We start from the raw sequence: 16,368 nt of genomic DNA, 5'->3' as shown, positions 1-16,368 counted from the left end.
ACACGGCCCCTCTGTTATACTGCTGCAGTTACATCACTGTGGGACCAGTATGGATCCGTAGGGGTCTGCGTTTACCCATAGATAAAGTGTTGTATTGGTTAGCCACCTAGGAGGAAGGCAGTACATACAATGACTGACTGAGTACATTAGTTTATCATGCTCAAGAGATTAACTCTTTAGAAAAGCCTGTTTACCATTATAGGGGTTGTCCACTTCACATCCAATGTATAGATGGGTGAGGGGCTGGCTGAGCTGTGAAAATGAGCCAATCAGCCAGCCCCCTTCACACACCGCTCTGAGGACGTGCCATCACTAAATGTGGAGCTGTCCGGACCAGCGCTGACGTCTTGAGGTTGGAGTACCTTTCTTAATGCAAGTATATTAGTAAGTTGTATATATTAATATTTGAATCACATTGAATTAATCCTTGCATCATCCAGATACATAACTTTTTTTTTAAATGCTATATTTTTATTTGAAGGGACAACCTGCCCCGACTCTCCTTCTGTGATACATGAGGGTCAGTAAGTTGTAGTTATAATTTATGTTACTGTCACCTCCTCGTATAGTGTTCCTTCAGATGTAACCTCAGAACCAAACTGATTGCTTTCCTTTTTCTTAATACATTTTATGATTAGTGCTGGTAAGACCACACGTTTCTCCATGCTGGGGACATTCCCGGCCCACCCTAGATGCCCCGTGTATGCTTTTTTTCTTTTCTTTTACTTTTTGTCCTTTTTTTTGTTCTTTCTTACCGTAGATCTGGTCATTGTTAATGGAAGGAAGGGTTTGGTCAGCAGCATAATATCCTACAGTGCTTTACCCCGGTAGATAACATCAGGGCTCATGCATGCACATGGAGCTGTGTCCGAGGCCTCCGCGCGCTGTCTCATAGGGTTGAATAGACTGAGCCGCAGCACTTGTCTGGGCGCTGAAGGCACATCCTCCACGAGGGCCCGATTAGAGGTTGCAATTGTTCCAAACAAACAAACAGTGCCAAATTTCTTTGATATTGTAATCTTTTGATAACGAAGTCTGAAAGGTCCTTGGAGACCTTTTTTTAGATTTTAGACAAAATAGTTGAGTGGCAGGACTTCCCTTACTGATATGCTGTGGGCTGCTGAGCACGGCTTCACTTGGCCATTGATGACAGGAGGAATTGCACTGGACTGCTGAAAGAGTGGCTGGGAAGAGGTAACCTTGCACGATTTCTGGAATATTGGATAGTAAATGTTGGGGATGTCTGTGTGTATGCTGAACTACTGCGGCTTATAGGAGACGCACAGGCGAGGCTTTCCCTGCTGATTTACTGGCAGGTCGATTGTCCCGAAAAGAGACATTTTCACCTGTTATAACAAAAGTGCTTTTTTTTATACAAAGTGTGAAAAGTACACCACCTCTCCGCAGGATCATCAAATAGGAGCGGTTGTCATAGAAACAGATTTCCAACGGTGACTCTGGAAGTTACTTTTCCTTTTTGGGGCCAATTGCTTGTTCTGTGCCAGTCGGCTTAGGTTGTGCCCAGCTTTGTAAAATGCCAGCATATGTTAGTCTGCTGTGAGATCCCACCGCACAGTGGGGACTCTGTCTTTCCACAATGACGTAGTTGTGCAGCGTTGTTTGCATAGGCCACAGCAGCCCTTTTAATGCCTTGTGTGGGCGAGTTAATCACTTTACAGCTTTTTCTGGATTATTTTCCTGAATTGTGGGTTCACGTAGTGATGATTTCATGCTGTAATTCTGCTGGTTGTGATCTCTGGATTGATGATTGCTTGAAGCGAGCTGGAAATCTATAATGCAGTGTATAATATGCCGAAGCTCATTCTGAGAAATATATTGTGTGCTTTCTGTATGAGGCCAAGATTCCACAAGTATCCCTCTCATAAAGTGAGAATGCTGCAAATGCCCCCTTATAACCCCCAGCTTATGGTACTTATGCCCTGAGTGCCCCTTGATTAAATTATAATGCACCATGTTTCCCCTTAAAAAGTAATAATCTCTCCTCAATGTACCCTCTTAAAATGTAGTAATGACCTGATAAGTAATGATGCCCGGCTGCTCCCATAAGACGTAATGGTACCCCTGGTACTCAATACAGTTGAGTGGCACTCACCACCGCAGACAGCCGTGGGCCACACAAGGGCTCACAAGCCATTGGATGGGGACCCCTGCCTTCGGATTTAGTTACTTTATAACCTGTTCATGCATGAAACCTCCTCTTTTGTTGGAAAATCCCTTTAATTATCTGGTTATTGGAGAGAATGGCGTTAAGGTGCATCTTGGACCCACTTCAGACTTGAATATTCCTAGTGATGAGGCTTTACTGTGAGCAGGACAGATAAAATCACATTTGTTCACATAATGATTATCAAGCCACATTGTGCAGATTTATAAAGCGCGAGTATCTCCATGTTGTGACATGCTAGGGGTGACTGGTGTACACTCCCTGACAGAAGTTATGTCTCTTATCCATGTTATGTAAATAAAAGATTATAACCGGACATTAAATTCATCCATTGGTTGTATAAATTATTCTTTTGAAAACTGAAACCCTCTGAAATGTGGTTTAGGTTAAGAAAATAAATTGGCATCAATGCAGAAATATTGATCAGTTAATGGACACAGAATGGTCAGATTTTGGCAAGACAAAAGTTTTGTCGCCCACAGAAAGTAATGTGATATTTAAACAAATAATTAACCTAAAATACAAATATATGTTGCATAACATTGGTGAATGAAGTTGTGGTGCTATTAGTCATATTTAATATTTTCCGTGACTTCCATGAGCTTGAAGGACTGCATCCATGCGGTTCAACAATGATTCATACAATTTATTAATGAAGTCATCAGGAATAGCAAAGAATGCAGTCTTACATGCCTCCCAGAGTTCATCTAGATTCTTTGGTTTTGTCTTCCAAGCTTCCTTTTTCATCCTACCCCAAACATGCTCAATGATGTTCATGTCTGGTGACTGGGCTGGCCAGTCCTTGAGCACCTTGATCTTTTTTGCCTGGAGGAACTTGTTGTAGAGATGGATGTATGTATGAGATGGAGCACCATCCTGCTGCAGAATTTGACCCCTTTTATGATTTGGAATATAAGAGGTAGCTAATACTGTACTTCTTGATATTTTAGGCTGTTGATATTGCCTTCCACCTCGCAAATGTTTTGCACACCCCCATACTGAATGTAACCCCAGACCATGATCTTCCCACCACCAAATGTAACTGTTTTCTGGGTGTATTTTGGATCCATATGGGCTCCCGTAGGTCTCCTGCAGTATTTGCGGAGGCTGTGGTGTAATTCTACTGAAGATTCATCAGAGAAATCCACCTTCTGGCACTTTTCCAGCATCCATCTGTTTAGCAGGCTATGGGACTTTGCAAATGCCGCACATTTTTTATTTGCCTTTTGTTTAGGGCTGCCTTCTGGGCACTGATTCGACCATGGAGGCCATTTCGAGACAGAATAATACAAACTGTTCTAGTTGACACAGGGACTTTGAGGTGACCAGGCCTGTTGGAGCTCTGCTGCAGTGGAAGAGGGGCTTGCTTTGGATTTTCTAACCAACAAACGTTCCTCCTGAGCAGTTGTCTTGAAGGGTCTGCCGGACACTTGAAAACACACACACACACACACACACACACACACACACACACACACACACACACACACACACACACACACACACACACACACACACACACACACACACACACACACACACACACACATTAACCGATCATTTACTGAGCACAGGTGAGGATGTAAACTAGGATTGACCAGGCGACAAAACTTTTGTCTTGCTAAAATCTGACCATTCTGTGTCCGTTAACTGATCAATATTTCTGCCTTGATGCCAATTTATTTTCTTAACCTAAACCACATTTCGGAGGGTTTCAGCTTTCAAAAGAATAATTTATACAACCAATGGATGAATTTAACATCCGGTTATAAGCTTTTATTTACATAACGTGGATAAGCGACATAACTTCTGTCAGGGAGTGTAGGTGGAGCCTCTCCTGGCTGTGTGGACTGCTGTATGCCTATTGAAAGCTGTGATTTAGCAGCTTTTGGTCTGGTTGGGATCCTCTGTGTTGCTCTACATCTCCTTTCTGATAGTTTTGTATTGCCTGGCTCTGAGAAACGGGCTACATGTGTGAGTCAGGGTAGTGGTGGGCTTCAGTCTGTGACGCTCCATTAGTTCTCCTAGTTTGGACAGGAGGAGAGTGACGAGTCCAGTGTTATTTTTACCATTAATATTGTCTTACATTCTTTATGAATGACTCCTGCGCCACATCTCCTTCCACTGAATCATTAACCACTTAACCCTGTCACTACCGACATCAATCAGCAGAGCTCTGTGATGTACACGCACCATTATTGTCTTCTATTGCGTAACCTCGCCTTCCACCTGTCCACATGTATAGAAGAGCCTATGCTTTTTTAGCGTTGCACACAATATAGATGTTTCCATTATTCTAATCCTGTTTCTAAATTAAAGGGGTTAATGATATTAATAGGGTTGTGAGGACATGTCAGATTAATACCCTATCTTATAAGTTATCAATATTTGTTTGGTGGGGGTCTGTCAGCCACATCCTCTCCGATCAGCTGTTATTCGGGGTGGCTGGATGTGTACAGTGTGTAGTGGCCGCTGCTGGGAACTGCAGATTTACTCTTCGGACCCTCACTGATCTGATATTGATTACCTGTCCTGACGATAGGGAATCCATATTATATGTCTGGACAAGTCATTCAATCTTCCAGCTTTCTTAGGCCAGTGTTTGGAGCTGCAGAATATATTGACATGAGCAGAATTCACAGCAATTATAAGATCCTGGAGGCCGTGTTCACACACAGTGGTAGTAAGCACATGGCCAAGCTCTAGTAACTGCTCCTGACCTTGGCGTTCTTATGAGACATGTGAAAACCATGGTAACTCATTTGGTTTTGCCACATGGTAAATGGCGCACTGTAGCACATGTGGGTCCAGCCAGTGGCCGTATTCATTTGTTGATGTGTTGTCACACATCTGGAAAGCTGTATGTGCCGTGATTGGCAGTAGTTCTAGGTGGTGTCCCATAGGCCCTATTCCCCAGACCGAGGCCGTCTGGCAGGTACGAATGCTTACAATGTTTGCTGGATGAGTGTGTATAGAGACACTGAGAAGAAACTTTGTGTGGCATACAGTATTTTTTTGTTCTTAAAATGTGTCCTTGTGGTAAACGGGTATCTTGGTATTCGTCCAGTGTGGTGACTGTCCGGGGCATGACGCGCATCTCCATCCCCTCCACATGGGAATAGGCATCTGATGTTTATTTTTTGTTTGTGGTGTACATATCCTGCACAGCATCAGAGTCCCCCCATAAAATGCCAGTTACAGTAATTAGGGGGAACCTGTCACCAGCAGTTTGGCATGCCCGTCAGTGACTGTGCCTCTTTAATCCCCGATCCATTGTGGAGAGAGGGTGCTTTCTATCAATATGCATGTGTGCACAAGCCCTTGAATAAGGTTACATACGTTCTGTATTATCGTATGCAATAAAAGCTAATGCGCTCAGCAGAATGGAGCTTATTGTGGGGGATCTACAGTAGTCTCCAGATTCCCCATAATCCAGGAACACTCGCCTGTGTCTTAAGTGCTGGCTGCTTGTTTGTGTGTTTTATACTAAAGTTTTGTTTTCTTTACAGCGTAAAAGTCCGGTATATTGAAGTTTGGAGGAGGGGCGCTATCTGAACTCTGTGAAAATGGAGAATGGGGAGAAGATCAACAAGGGGCAAGAGGATGAGATGGTGAGTGGATTTACTTTGTGTTTTATGGTGGTCGTCCACATATCTACGATAAATGCAATTACATGGAAATGGCTATTGTATGGCAATGGCTGCTGAAAGCCATACTTACCTGTGGCCACTGATGAGGACGTGATGCAATAGCACTGAGGTCTTAGACCTTGTTCACACTGTTTCTGCAGTGCTTTCAGGGATTCTGTCTAAATCCCTTTAAAAACTGAATTCGTATGAAACCCTGACTGAGCCAGAGATTTATGACGCAAATAGAGTTCAAATGAATGTATTGTTTTCTAAAACTGGTCATCTTTTCAAAAGGGCACAGAAACACAGGGCCAGATTCACCCTGGTCTTCATGAGTGGGCATGCTGCAGTCAGACGCTCCTGATTCATGAAGAGGTGCATGCGTTTTCCTGACTCTGGAGTGACATGCGCCCCTGTGCACTGTACTAGATATCTCGGAACACCACCGCTCGCCATGAATTAGACTGGCTGTGGCATCGCGCCCCCATCCCTCGCTGTCCACTTTAGTGGATCTGGGAGAAACCGCAGTGAAGACTTAAAGAAATAAATAAATGCACATTATAGATGCGATCATGCCGCAGTGCAGACGCCGCTGGCACCTACCTGCAGAAGGGATTTTTTTTTTAAATTTATATTGTGAACTAGGGGGCAGGTCAGTGAGGACCAGTGACCTGACAGAAGCCATACTGGTGAATACCTAATCAGAGCAGCACATGAAGACCCCACCCCCACAGGCCGCGCCAAAGCACTAGCAGAACATTAACTCAAAACTGAAAATAAAGGTTAGACAAAAAGACAGCTTTCATCAACCAAGGTATAATTTGAATCAGTATAACGGCGCCCACCTGACACTGTCTGTAGTTTGCTTAGCACGATCCTGCTGACAGGTTCCCTTTAAGTAGCCTTTTCTTTTCAGAGTTACTCATCAAGCTAATATATGAGGATATCCTGCAATTAGAACGAAAGTAGTCTTTTCCCAGTTCTCTCTTGTGAGTTTTTTTCTTTTATTGCATCTCCATATAGTATATCATATAATGGTCATGTAATAGAAATAATCTCTCTGCGGGTTAGGCTGCCATCAGTGGCTAACCAGCTCCTGGCATTTACACTGTGCTTTGTATGTTCACTGGGTAATTTGATCATCAGATCATATCTGTAGCCTCTGGTACATGGACCATACTGGCTATATAACATACATAGCAGGGTTCATGTGCACAGTGCTTTATGGCATCCAAAAATGCATAGTCATAAATGCCATTGAACATGTAGAGTTCTCATTTAAAAAGGACCTTACACCAAATTTTTCGTGTTGTACTGTACGCACAATATAATAGTGGCTGCAGAGTGGAATTCAATGTGTTTTTCTTTGCTTTTTTTAATTTTTTTTTATTTTTTAATTTCACCTCTTCATTGTAGAGAGATCACCAATCAATCAAATGTTTGGCATCTAATGAGTTTACTTAAATCAAGTACTTCTGCATCCTGTATGAACTCTGTCTGGCAGGACCTGTGGATTCAAGTCATATGACCCTGATCTTATCACAGGTCCTTCTGCACTTCTATGTTGCCTGCTTATGATTGGTCAGCATTATACAGGAGGCAGAAGTTCACGCCCCCATTGAAAACTAGTAACAATAACCGTAACTAGTAGCAATATTTGCAATCTGCAATGGAGAGTCGAAATGAAAATTACAAAAACAAAAAACACTTTTTATTTCACTCTGTAGCCACCATTCAATGATGTGACCAGTTCAACATTAACAATTTGGTGAAATGTCATTTTTAAAGGAGTTTTCTGGGACTTTTATTATTTTTGCTTATGGGGCTAAGAACCAACAGGCAAATAATAAATTACCTGCCTGCTCTGCCCAATACCAATATTTGTCAGCTCAGAGAAAAAATGAAGCAGGGGAATCGATGGCTGACATCTTTCCCATGATGAACAGACTGGTAGGTGAAACTACCTCCATGTTAGGTCTTCGCCACATACACAAAAATAAGTCTTGAATATCCCTTTAAAGTTAGTCACCTGCTGGTTTTATCAGAAATCTCCATTTATAAAGTTTTTGTAACCATTGTCCTTTATCTGATTACAGGAGATTGATGGATACAATCTTTGCCGGTGGAAGTTGGCCTTGGTAGCTGTGGGTGTGCTGTGCACTGGAGGATTTCTCCTCCTCCTTCTCTATTGGATGCCTAAGTGGCGCGTGAAAGCGACATGTACTCGGACGACATTGAAAGACTGTGACGTTGTGCTGCTTAGAACAACTGTAAGTCTACGTCTGGCTAAAGCGGGCCGAGTGGTATATCTTAAGGAATATGGGAATGACTGAAAACCCTACCTCTGGCTGGGCTTAAAAGGCTGGGACCTTGTGACGTGGTCAGTGTGTAGATAGTTATATTATGTATAGAAGTTGTCTTCTTTTCTCTGAACCTTTTGTGTTGGCTTATGTTTTGTGGCAGAGCAGTAATCGTGCTTCTCCCTGCCATATAGAAAGCAGCATGATTGGTAACAAATTCCCGCATTAAGTGTTGTTTCAGACATCTTTGTTCTTTGCCCCGTTTAACAACCAATGTGTTGAAGTGTCTAGTACTCAAATCCACGCACTCCACATTTCAAAAGGTTTTGCTCTTATTTTTTTTTACCTTTTTGTTGGTGATCAATGAAGAATTCAGTGGTGAATGAAATGGCTTATATCAATATAAGAATACCTTGTGCTGAAATAAGGCATTCCGTAGTTTTCTGTTCATTGCCCAAATAGGCTTGAAGGGTTACATGTAAGTGGCCTTCTTTCTCCTCGAGCTTTTCAGCTGAATGAAGCTAGCCATGCATGGTATCACAATGTACAGTACATGATGTGCTCTTTGTTTCCTTTGCTCTTGAATTCCCCATCCCATGTTGTTCTCCCTTCTTAACCCCTTAAAGACTTGCCATTTTCTTGTCAACTGTTAGAATGACACAATTATTTTTTCATTGTAACATCCCAGGAGCCAAAGATTTACTTTTCACTTGTAGTAGTATTATTCCCCCCCCCCCTTTTTTTTTTTTTTTTCTTTTAAATCTAACCTTAACAGGGTTTTGGCCTATATATAACTTAAGAAATTGATGTAATAAAAAAAAATAAAAAAAATATATATATCTATAATATAACGCTGGGAGCATCACTCTCTCCGAAGCCTTTATAGACTGCGCCGGCGCAGTCTGGACCCCACAGAGTGACGCTCCCAGGAGATCGCGGTATGCGTAAGCACTGAACGCACACCGCGATCTCAAACGGAGAAGCAGGGATGTGCCAGGGTGAGTATGCAATATTTACCTGTCCCGTTCCACCGATGCGCGCTGCTCCATCCTCCACATCCTCTGCCTGTGACGTTCAGTTCAGAGGGCGCGATGACGCGCTTAACGCGTTCCGCCCTCTGACTCAACAGTCACGGCCAGAGGATGTGGAGGATGGAGCAGCGCGCATCGGTGGAACGGGGGACAGGTGAATATAGCAAGTGCCGGGGGCCTGAGCTAGTGGCGACTCCGGCACCTGACCCCCACAGCGCGCCAGTGTCCCCGCCTGCTCAGGCCCCCAGCACTCGGTGCCCACCACAGCCACGCACAGCCGCCCGCACTCACCACAGCCACGCACAGCCGCCCGCACTCAGCACAGCCGCCCTCGGGCAGTAGAGCCGGAGAGAGAAAGTTGGGAGCAACATATGGCAGAGTGGAAACAGGAACAGGCAGAATGGGTGCTGCACATTACAACAGAATGGGGGCGCAGGATGGGAGCAGCACATGATAGAATGGGGGGCAGGATGGGAGCAGCACATGATAGAATGGGGGGGCGCAGGATGGGAGCAGCACATGATAGAATGTGGGGGCACAGGATGGGAGCAGCACATGATAGAAGGGGGGCGCAGGATGGGAGCAGCACATGATAGAAGGGGGGCGCAGGATGGGAGCAGCACATGACAGAATGAGGACGCAGGATGGAGCAGCACATGACAGGATGAGAGAGCAAGATGTGAGCAGCACATGACAGGATGGGGACCATATACCAATATAAATGCTCGCCACCCGGGTGTAGAACGGGTTCAATAGCTAGTATGTATGTATGTATGTATGTATGTATGTATGTATGTATGTATACATATATATATATTTTGGCTATTTCTCTGCCTTTTCACATTCTTTAGTTTTGGAAATCTAAACGTGTTTTGCATTAGCTTCTCCTGAGACTGCAGTTCCAAAAGCATTAGGTGATGCCACTTCACGGCCTTCAGTTAGGATCTGGAAGTACATGATGACACTAGTGCACCTGTCCGGGATTTATCCTGCCAAAATGTGAAAGGAAGCAATGCGGAGTCAGCAAATTTGCCAATCCAGTATTTGCTGAGAGCCATGTGATGACATTAGTACAAGCTGCCCACAAGAAAACAATGTTAATGACGTACCCTATCTTATTTTATTGTCCTTTTACCATGTATTTGCTTAATACAGAGTATTTGCTCATTTTGTTTTTATGTTGGGTTCTAGCTGCTTATATGTGGCGCTAAGTGGCAGATCATGTGGCCCTATACTGCCCTCTGTTGGTTTCAGATATATAGCTTTGCCTATCAAATGCTGAAACCTGCAAACATGTGGCTGTCGGCATATACAGTCCAATTTGAAAGTGATTCCTGCTTACAGTGGATTTTTTTTTTCTTTTATAACCAGGATGAGTTCAAAAGATGGTTTTGTGCAAAAGTACGAATGCGTTTGTGTCCAGGAACAGATCCCTTTCAAAGTCCTGAGTCCCTAGCAAGCAAAGTGATCAATGGTCACACAGGCCACCTCCCTGAGAGCCCCTCCGAGCACACTGAAGATCATCCCATGAGCAATGCAGCAGTCCCACTAAACGAGGTGAAAATTATATTCTAATGTTGCTTGTGAAAACCTGTTAAAGGGGTTGTCCGGTCAAAATGAATGACTGCAGACTTATAGGTCTTGACCAGATAACCCCTTTAATGTGCATCCTGCATAGTGCTTGTATGTATCTGGTGTTAGGGGCATTATATACAGTATATCACATACAATATAAATGTAACAAGATAGCTGACATCTTGAAACAAAGTGAAATAAAAGATTGGCTTAAATCTCTGCAGCATCATGAAAAATCTAATTTATGGAATGGATTTGTATTGTCTATACTTTTTTGTAAAATCATAGAATAGTTTTATTTCTGTTTACAAACTTTGGCAGTGATAGAGGGAATTCACATTCTTCAGTATTTCACAAACCTCATCCCATTGTAACAGGACAAGCCCATGCTACATGCTGCAGTTTTTTTCATTTTGCGGAATGTCAATTTTACTGGAAGCATGGAACAAAGACGCAGACATTATGCAGATATAGCCGTGGTCTGATGCTCAATATCAGACCTCAGAACTGCAGATATCACTGTTAAGGCTACTTTCACACTTGCGTCGGTACGGGGCCGTCGCAAACCGTCGGCCCGACGGACAGTGTACTAAATGTAGCACAACGTCGGGGTAGCGCATCCGCTGCCCAGTGTGATGAGCTGGGAGGAGGGGGCAGAGTTCCGGCCGCGCATGCGCTGTCGGAAAAAGCGGAACCGACAGACAAAAAAGTTACATTGAACTTTTTTTGTGTGTCGCGGCTGCCAAAACACGACGCATCCGTCGCACGACGGATGCGACGTGTGACTATACGTCGCAATGCGTCGCTAATGCAAGTCTATGGAGAAAAAACGCATCCTGCGGGCAACTTTGCAGGATGCTTTTTTTCTCCAAAACGACGCATTGCGACGTACGTCGCACAACGCAAGTGTGAAAGTAGCCTAAGCCATAAAGGGGATCTTTCAGCAGGATTTCACTCCACAAACTATTTATATGTACATGTAGCTCATTGCAAGGCAAGCCCAGCAATACCTTTACATGTCTGGTCTGTTGCTTCATTACTGAAAAAAATCAGCATTTGCATTGATATGTAAATGAGGCCGTAGATCTGAAGCCTTTGTCACTCCAGCTCTATTATCTGCCCAGCACCACCTTTTCCTACTTGACTGACGGTTCTTTTGCCTGAAGTTACACAGTATAGAGGCTGCCAGTCAAGCAGGAGGTGGCAGCGCTGGGCAGGGAATAGAGCTGGAGTGACAGAGGCTTGAGATCTACAAGTAGCTCTTCAGCCTCATTTGCATATCAAATCAAACAGTTTTCTCAGTAACAGAGGAATGGATTGGCCATGTAAAGGCCATGTCTCTGAAGGAACTACATGCTGATATAAGTAGTTTGGCGGGTGAAATCCTGCTGACATTCCCTTTAATAGGGGCACAATTTTGCAGCCAGACAGCACTTTTATCACCAGGACTTTACAGTAAATTTGAAAACCGCTCTGATTTACAGTAAATCGCCGTATCTGCATTCTTTTTGTCTGTGTCTGTTTCCCAATATGAAGGATTGTGGTGCGGTCTGGCTGACATGGCATTACTGTGTAGATATGGCTGCAGCATTGCTAAATATGGCTCTGCACAGAGACAGAAGCTCCTCGTGTCTCTGGCATTTATCCTGGGCACCAGGGTGCCAACCAACATGGGAAATTAAAACTTTAAATTAATGCAGCTTGGCACATGTTTATATCTATAAATCGGTAGTTTTCAGGGGAATAGTTTGCCTCCACTTTATTTTCTGTGACCTTTCCAGTGATGGCACCGTCATCATTTGTACCTGGTATAATTCTCAGATATATGGGGGCTGGGGGATGTCGGCTTCTGACTGCTCCTAGTCCTGACTCTTGATTTACTTTTTACCTTGTCTCCCACAGGTTCATTATTTTGTGCATCACAGTGTGACTTACTACTGGAATGATTTGCACCAAACATTCAACTACTTAACGTAAGTATTGTGTATGTCAGTGATGTATCAGGCCATTTCCCTCTGTGTGATTGCAGCCTCAGTGCAAATGGTAACATCTTTGTCCTTTGTTTAAGGTCATTAATTACTATATGGTCCTGAAGGAGGTTTTACTTGTTAGAGGAGTCTCTTGATATTAGTGTTTTTCCCCATCTCTACAAATCATGGCTGAGATGGGAATATTTGCTTCCAGGTCCTGGCCACCCATAGGCTCCGTTACAACTAGAGCCACACGTAACAGTTATGCAAATGGCCTCTGGTGGCCGGGACCAGGCGGCAGTTAACCCCCTTGTTCGCTATGAAAGGCAGAGATGATGATATAATCCTATGGCCTCTGGTGGCCGGGACCAGGCAGCAGTTAGCCCCCTTGTTGGCTATGAAAGGCAGAGATGATTATATAATCCTCTGGCCTCTGGTGGCCAGGACCAGGCAGCAGTTAACCCCCTTGTTGGCTATGAAAGGCGGGGATGATATAATCCTCTGGCCTCTGGTGGCTGGGACTAGGCAGCAGTTAGCCCCCTTGTTGGCTATGAAAGGCAGAGATGATTATATAATCCATTGAGTTGATTACTTGTCCCCATACTGGGACCCCCATTGATCCTCTATAATACATGATGAAATTAAACATACAGTGCCCATTCATATTAGTGGGATACTGCATGGAACAGGTTCTCACTCCTACACTCACCGTTGCTTGCCATTGTGGCTTGCACACTCGCATTCACTGACATACGGCTTGATTCATCAAAGCTTTTACGTCACAATCCTGTCATAAAAAGCTGCAAAATTTGGGTACAAAAGTTTTGCCGCTTATGGCGTTCTCATGCCATTTTTGCCTGGCTCTAACATAGTGGATGGAACTGGGACGGGTTGGGGGGGCATGGAACCAGGGCTGTGGAGTCGGTAAGCCACAGTTGCGACTCCGACTCCTGGATTTTATCAGGTTCCGACTCCGACTCCTTCATAAATGGCCAATTCGTAACAATAAATTTACTGTTGTAAAATATTAACATCGTGCTTATTCAGTTTCTCACTATCATATAAGTAATCAGACCACTTAGAGCAAAAACTGTATTTATTAGAATACAATTAGAATATAGCAAATAACTTTTATAAACTTTTCTAAACTCTTGTAAGTAAATATGCAATAAACACTGTTATGCAGTTAATAAGAAGAAATCTACAATCAGAAAAAGTATCGCCTCTGTCAGATCCTCCTTCATGGATGCCCTCAAATGTGATCTAATTATTTTGAGAGCAGAGAACAACCTCTCTACACTAACTTGGGTTGGTGGCAAAGCAGTAACCACTCGGGCAACATCTCTGACAAAGTCAGGATACCGAGGAATCGCTTGTTGCACTGTTATTTTTGATGAACGGTCAAATTTCTCAATTTCTTTTAGTGCACATGAAAAATTCTGATGAAATATACTGGCTGTGTTCTTTGATGGGGATGACTCTTCTATGCGGGAACGCTTTGCACGGTCCTTTGATCCAAATATTTTTCGAAATTAAATTCTTCATCAGTTGATGAGGGTGAAGATGTGGCAGGACGACCAAATTCTTCTTGTTCCTCCTGACTGTTCTGCAACCCTTTCATCCTTACAGCTATTTCAAACAGAGCTTCTTTTCCTTTAGTTAGCTGTTGATCATCTAGAAGAATCCGATGCATTGGGTCTACATAAACAGCTGCCAAAAGAATGTTATTTTGTAATAATAGCTCCTCTCTCCGTTTCATTGATGTAGCAATGCCACTTGCAATTAACCCTCCTCTTTGGGACAGGCGAAACATCAGGTTCTTCCACTCCTTTAAGAAAATACCTGGAGTTAAATCCTCTGCTTGTAATTTTTTAGTCACTGTAAATGGGTGCTCTAGCAATTTTTCCAGCTCAGTCACCTGATTCCACTGACTCATTTAGCGTCAGTTGAGGGTTACCCATGTCTACAAGAAAGGTTTTCAGTTCAACCAAGCGCTGAATCATTAAGTAAGTACTGCCCCATCGTGTGGCTTGATCAATAATTGCCCCTTTTCCAGCACGTCTCTTCAAAATTGAGTCAACTTTAGGGGTTCTGGCAACAGTAGCCAATTTTCTCACCTTGCCAATCAGTGCAGCAGCATGTCCTTCTTGCAGACTGTCTCTTATAGCCAGCTGTAGCGTATGCACAACACAGCGCATGTGATGAATGAAAGAACGTATTGACAGTTTCAACAAGATCTTCTAAACTATCATTTTGCTGTTCATCTGAAGCAACTTCAGTTTGCTCCTCAGTTACAATACTGTGTTCCTCTATTTCAAACATTTCTGTGTCTGTGGACCCAGAATGTTCTTCTAGCTGCTGGTCACCGTCATTACTCTCATTCATTAGCTTAATAGTACTTATCATATTTGAAGCATTGTCAGTTACGACAGAAAGAACTTGCTCTTTTTTAAGTTCATAGTCTTGCAGAACCTTTTCCACCAAGACCTGGAGAAACTCATTGGTGTGATGAGCTTTGGTGTCTTTTACTGCCAGTGTCTTGGTAACTATTTCATTTTTGTCACAAACAAATCGGACATTGATGGCAAAATAGTTCACTCTGTGACTTGTGCAGGCATCCATTTTAAGAAACAGGAAGCGTCCCTTGAGAGTTTTTTTAAGTTCTTCTTTTTGTTTAAAAGCTTCTTCGATTACTAATTTTCTAATACTCTCTCTCTCTCCAGAGAAACACCAAGCTTGCGGGCCATTTCCCCATTCAGACACATAAAAGCTGGTCGTGAAAATAATGAAATAGGCACACTATCCTTTACAACAAGCTCTGTGATCTGTTTTTTAAATGTATCTACTGTCATTGTCACAGTAACTTTGTCACTGACAAAATATCTTGCAACTGATGGCTGCAAAGTTATCTGCTCCTTTGTTTGGCTGGAATTGCTGGGCATTGGTTCATTGGTTTGGATGCAGTCTTTCTCATCCACTGCTTTCAGTACTTCTGGATGAAAGCGCTGTAAATGTATCTTTAGATTAGAAGCTCTGGTAGGAGCATTTTTTATCTTTGCCTGAATATGCACTGATCTTGGCTTCACAGCATTTGTTTTTGTCTGGATCATTTGTCATACACTGACGGACATAATGTTTTCTATCTTGAGTGATGGTGAAATGTTCAAATACAGCTGATTTAATGTGACGCTTCTTTGACATTCTCAGGTTTTTAATTCTGCATTCACATTCCAAATGACAATTGTTTTTCCTAAAAACAATTGTACAAAATTATTGCCAGGTCGTATAACTGATATAGTGGTCAGTAATACTGTTGTTCCTCATGTACTCACAGTTAACTGATGCAAAGTTTGTTGAAAGGATAATACTTCTTACAGTCTTCCTCTTCTGAGTAGCAGCTGTGAGATGCTTGGAAGACGCACACCTAGTAATCATCTAGTCTAGAGGAGGAGCTTTACTACTAAGAATTTGCAACACATTTTCACTTTGTTTCATACATTGTAAGTAGGGGGGTTGGGGCAGCATGAGGTTAACCAAGTATAAGATTAGATAAGGGCAGTGGAGAACAGTGACACACAAGAAGTAAGAAATGTCTCTAACTCCAGCAGAACTGCTTATCACTGTTGTTCATAGTTTGATAGAACATATATATTTGAGTAACCTTTATAAAATTCATAT

The 16,368-nt window shown here is 43.0% G+C and overlaps 1 protein-coding gene across 2 annotated transcripts in view; it reads left to right on the top strand.

Moving 5' to 3' along the window:
- Positions 1-16,368, top strand: part of ATP13A3 (ATPase 13A3) — a 182,141-nt gene that overhangs the window by 72,469 nt on the left and 93,304 nt on the right. For both annotated transcript variants that reach the window (XM_077290356.1, XM_077290355.1), the window contains exons 2-5: positions 5,695-5,796; positions 7,911-8,084; positions 10,517-10,702; positions 12,623-12,693. In XM_077290356.1, the coding sequence (XP_077146471.1) occupies positions 5,752-5,796; positions 7,911-8,084; positions 10,517-10,702; positions 12,623-12,693 (476 nt within the window). In that variant the 5' untranslated portion in view covers positions 5,695-5,751. The remainder of the gene's footprint in view (positions 1-5,694; positions 5,797-7,910; positions 8,085-10,516; positions 10,703-12,622; positions 12,694-16,368) is intronic.

This window comes from Ranitomeya variabilis, chromosome 2 (genome assembly GCF_051348905.1).
Source record: "Ranitomeya variabilis isolate aRanVar5 chromosome 2, aRanVar5.hap1, whole genome shotgun sequence".
Lineage (NCBI taxonomy): Eukaryota > Metazoa > Chordata > Amphibia > Anura > Dendrobatidae > Ranitomeya > Ranitomeya variabilis.
This window is presented reverse-complemented; position numbering and strand designations above follow the sequence as displayed.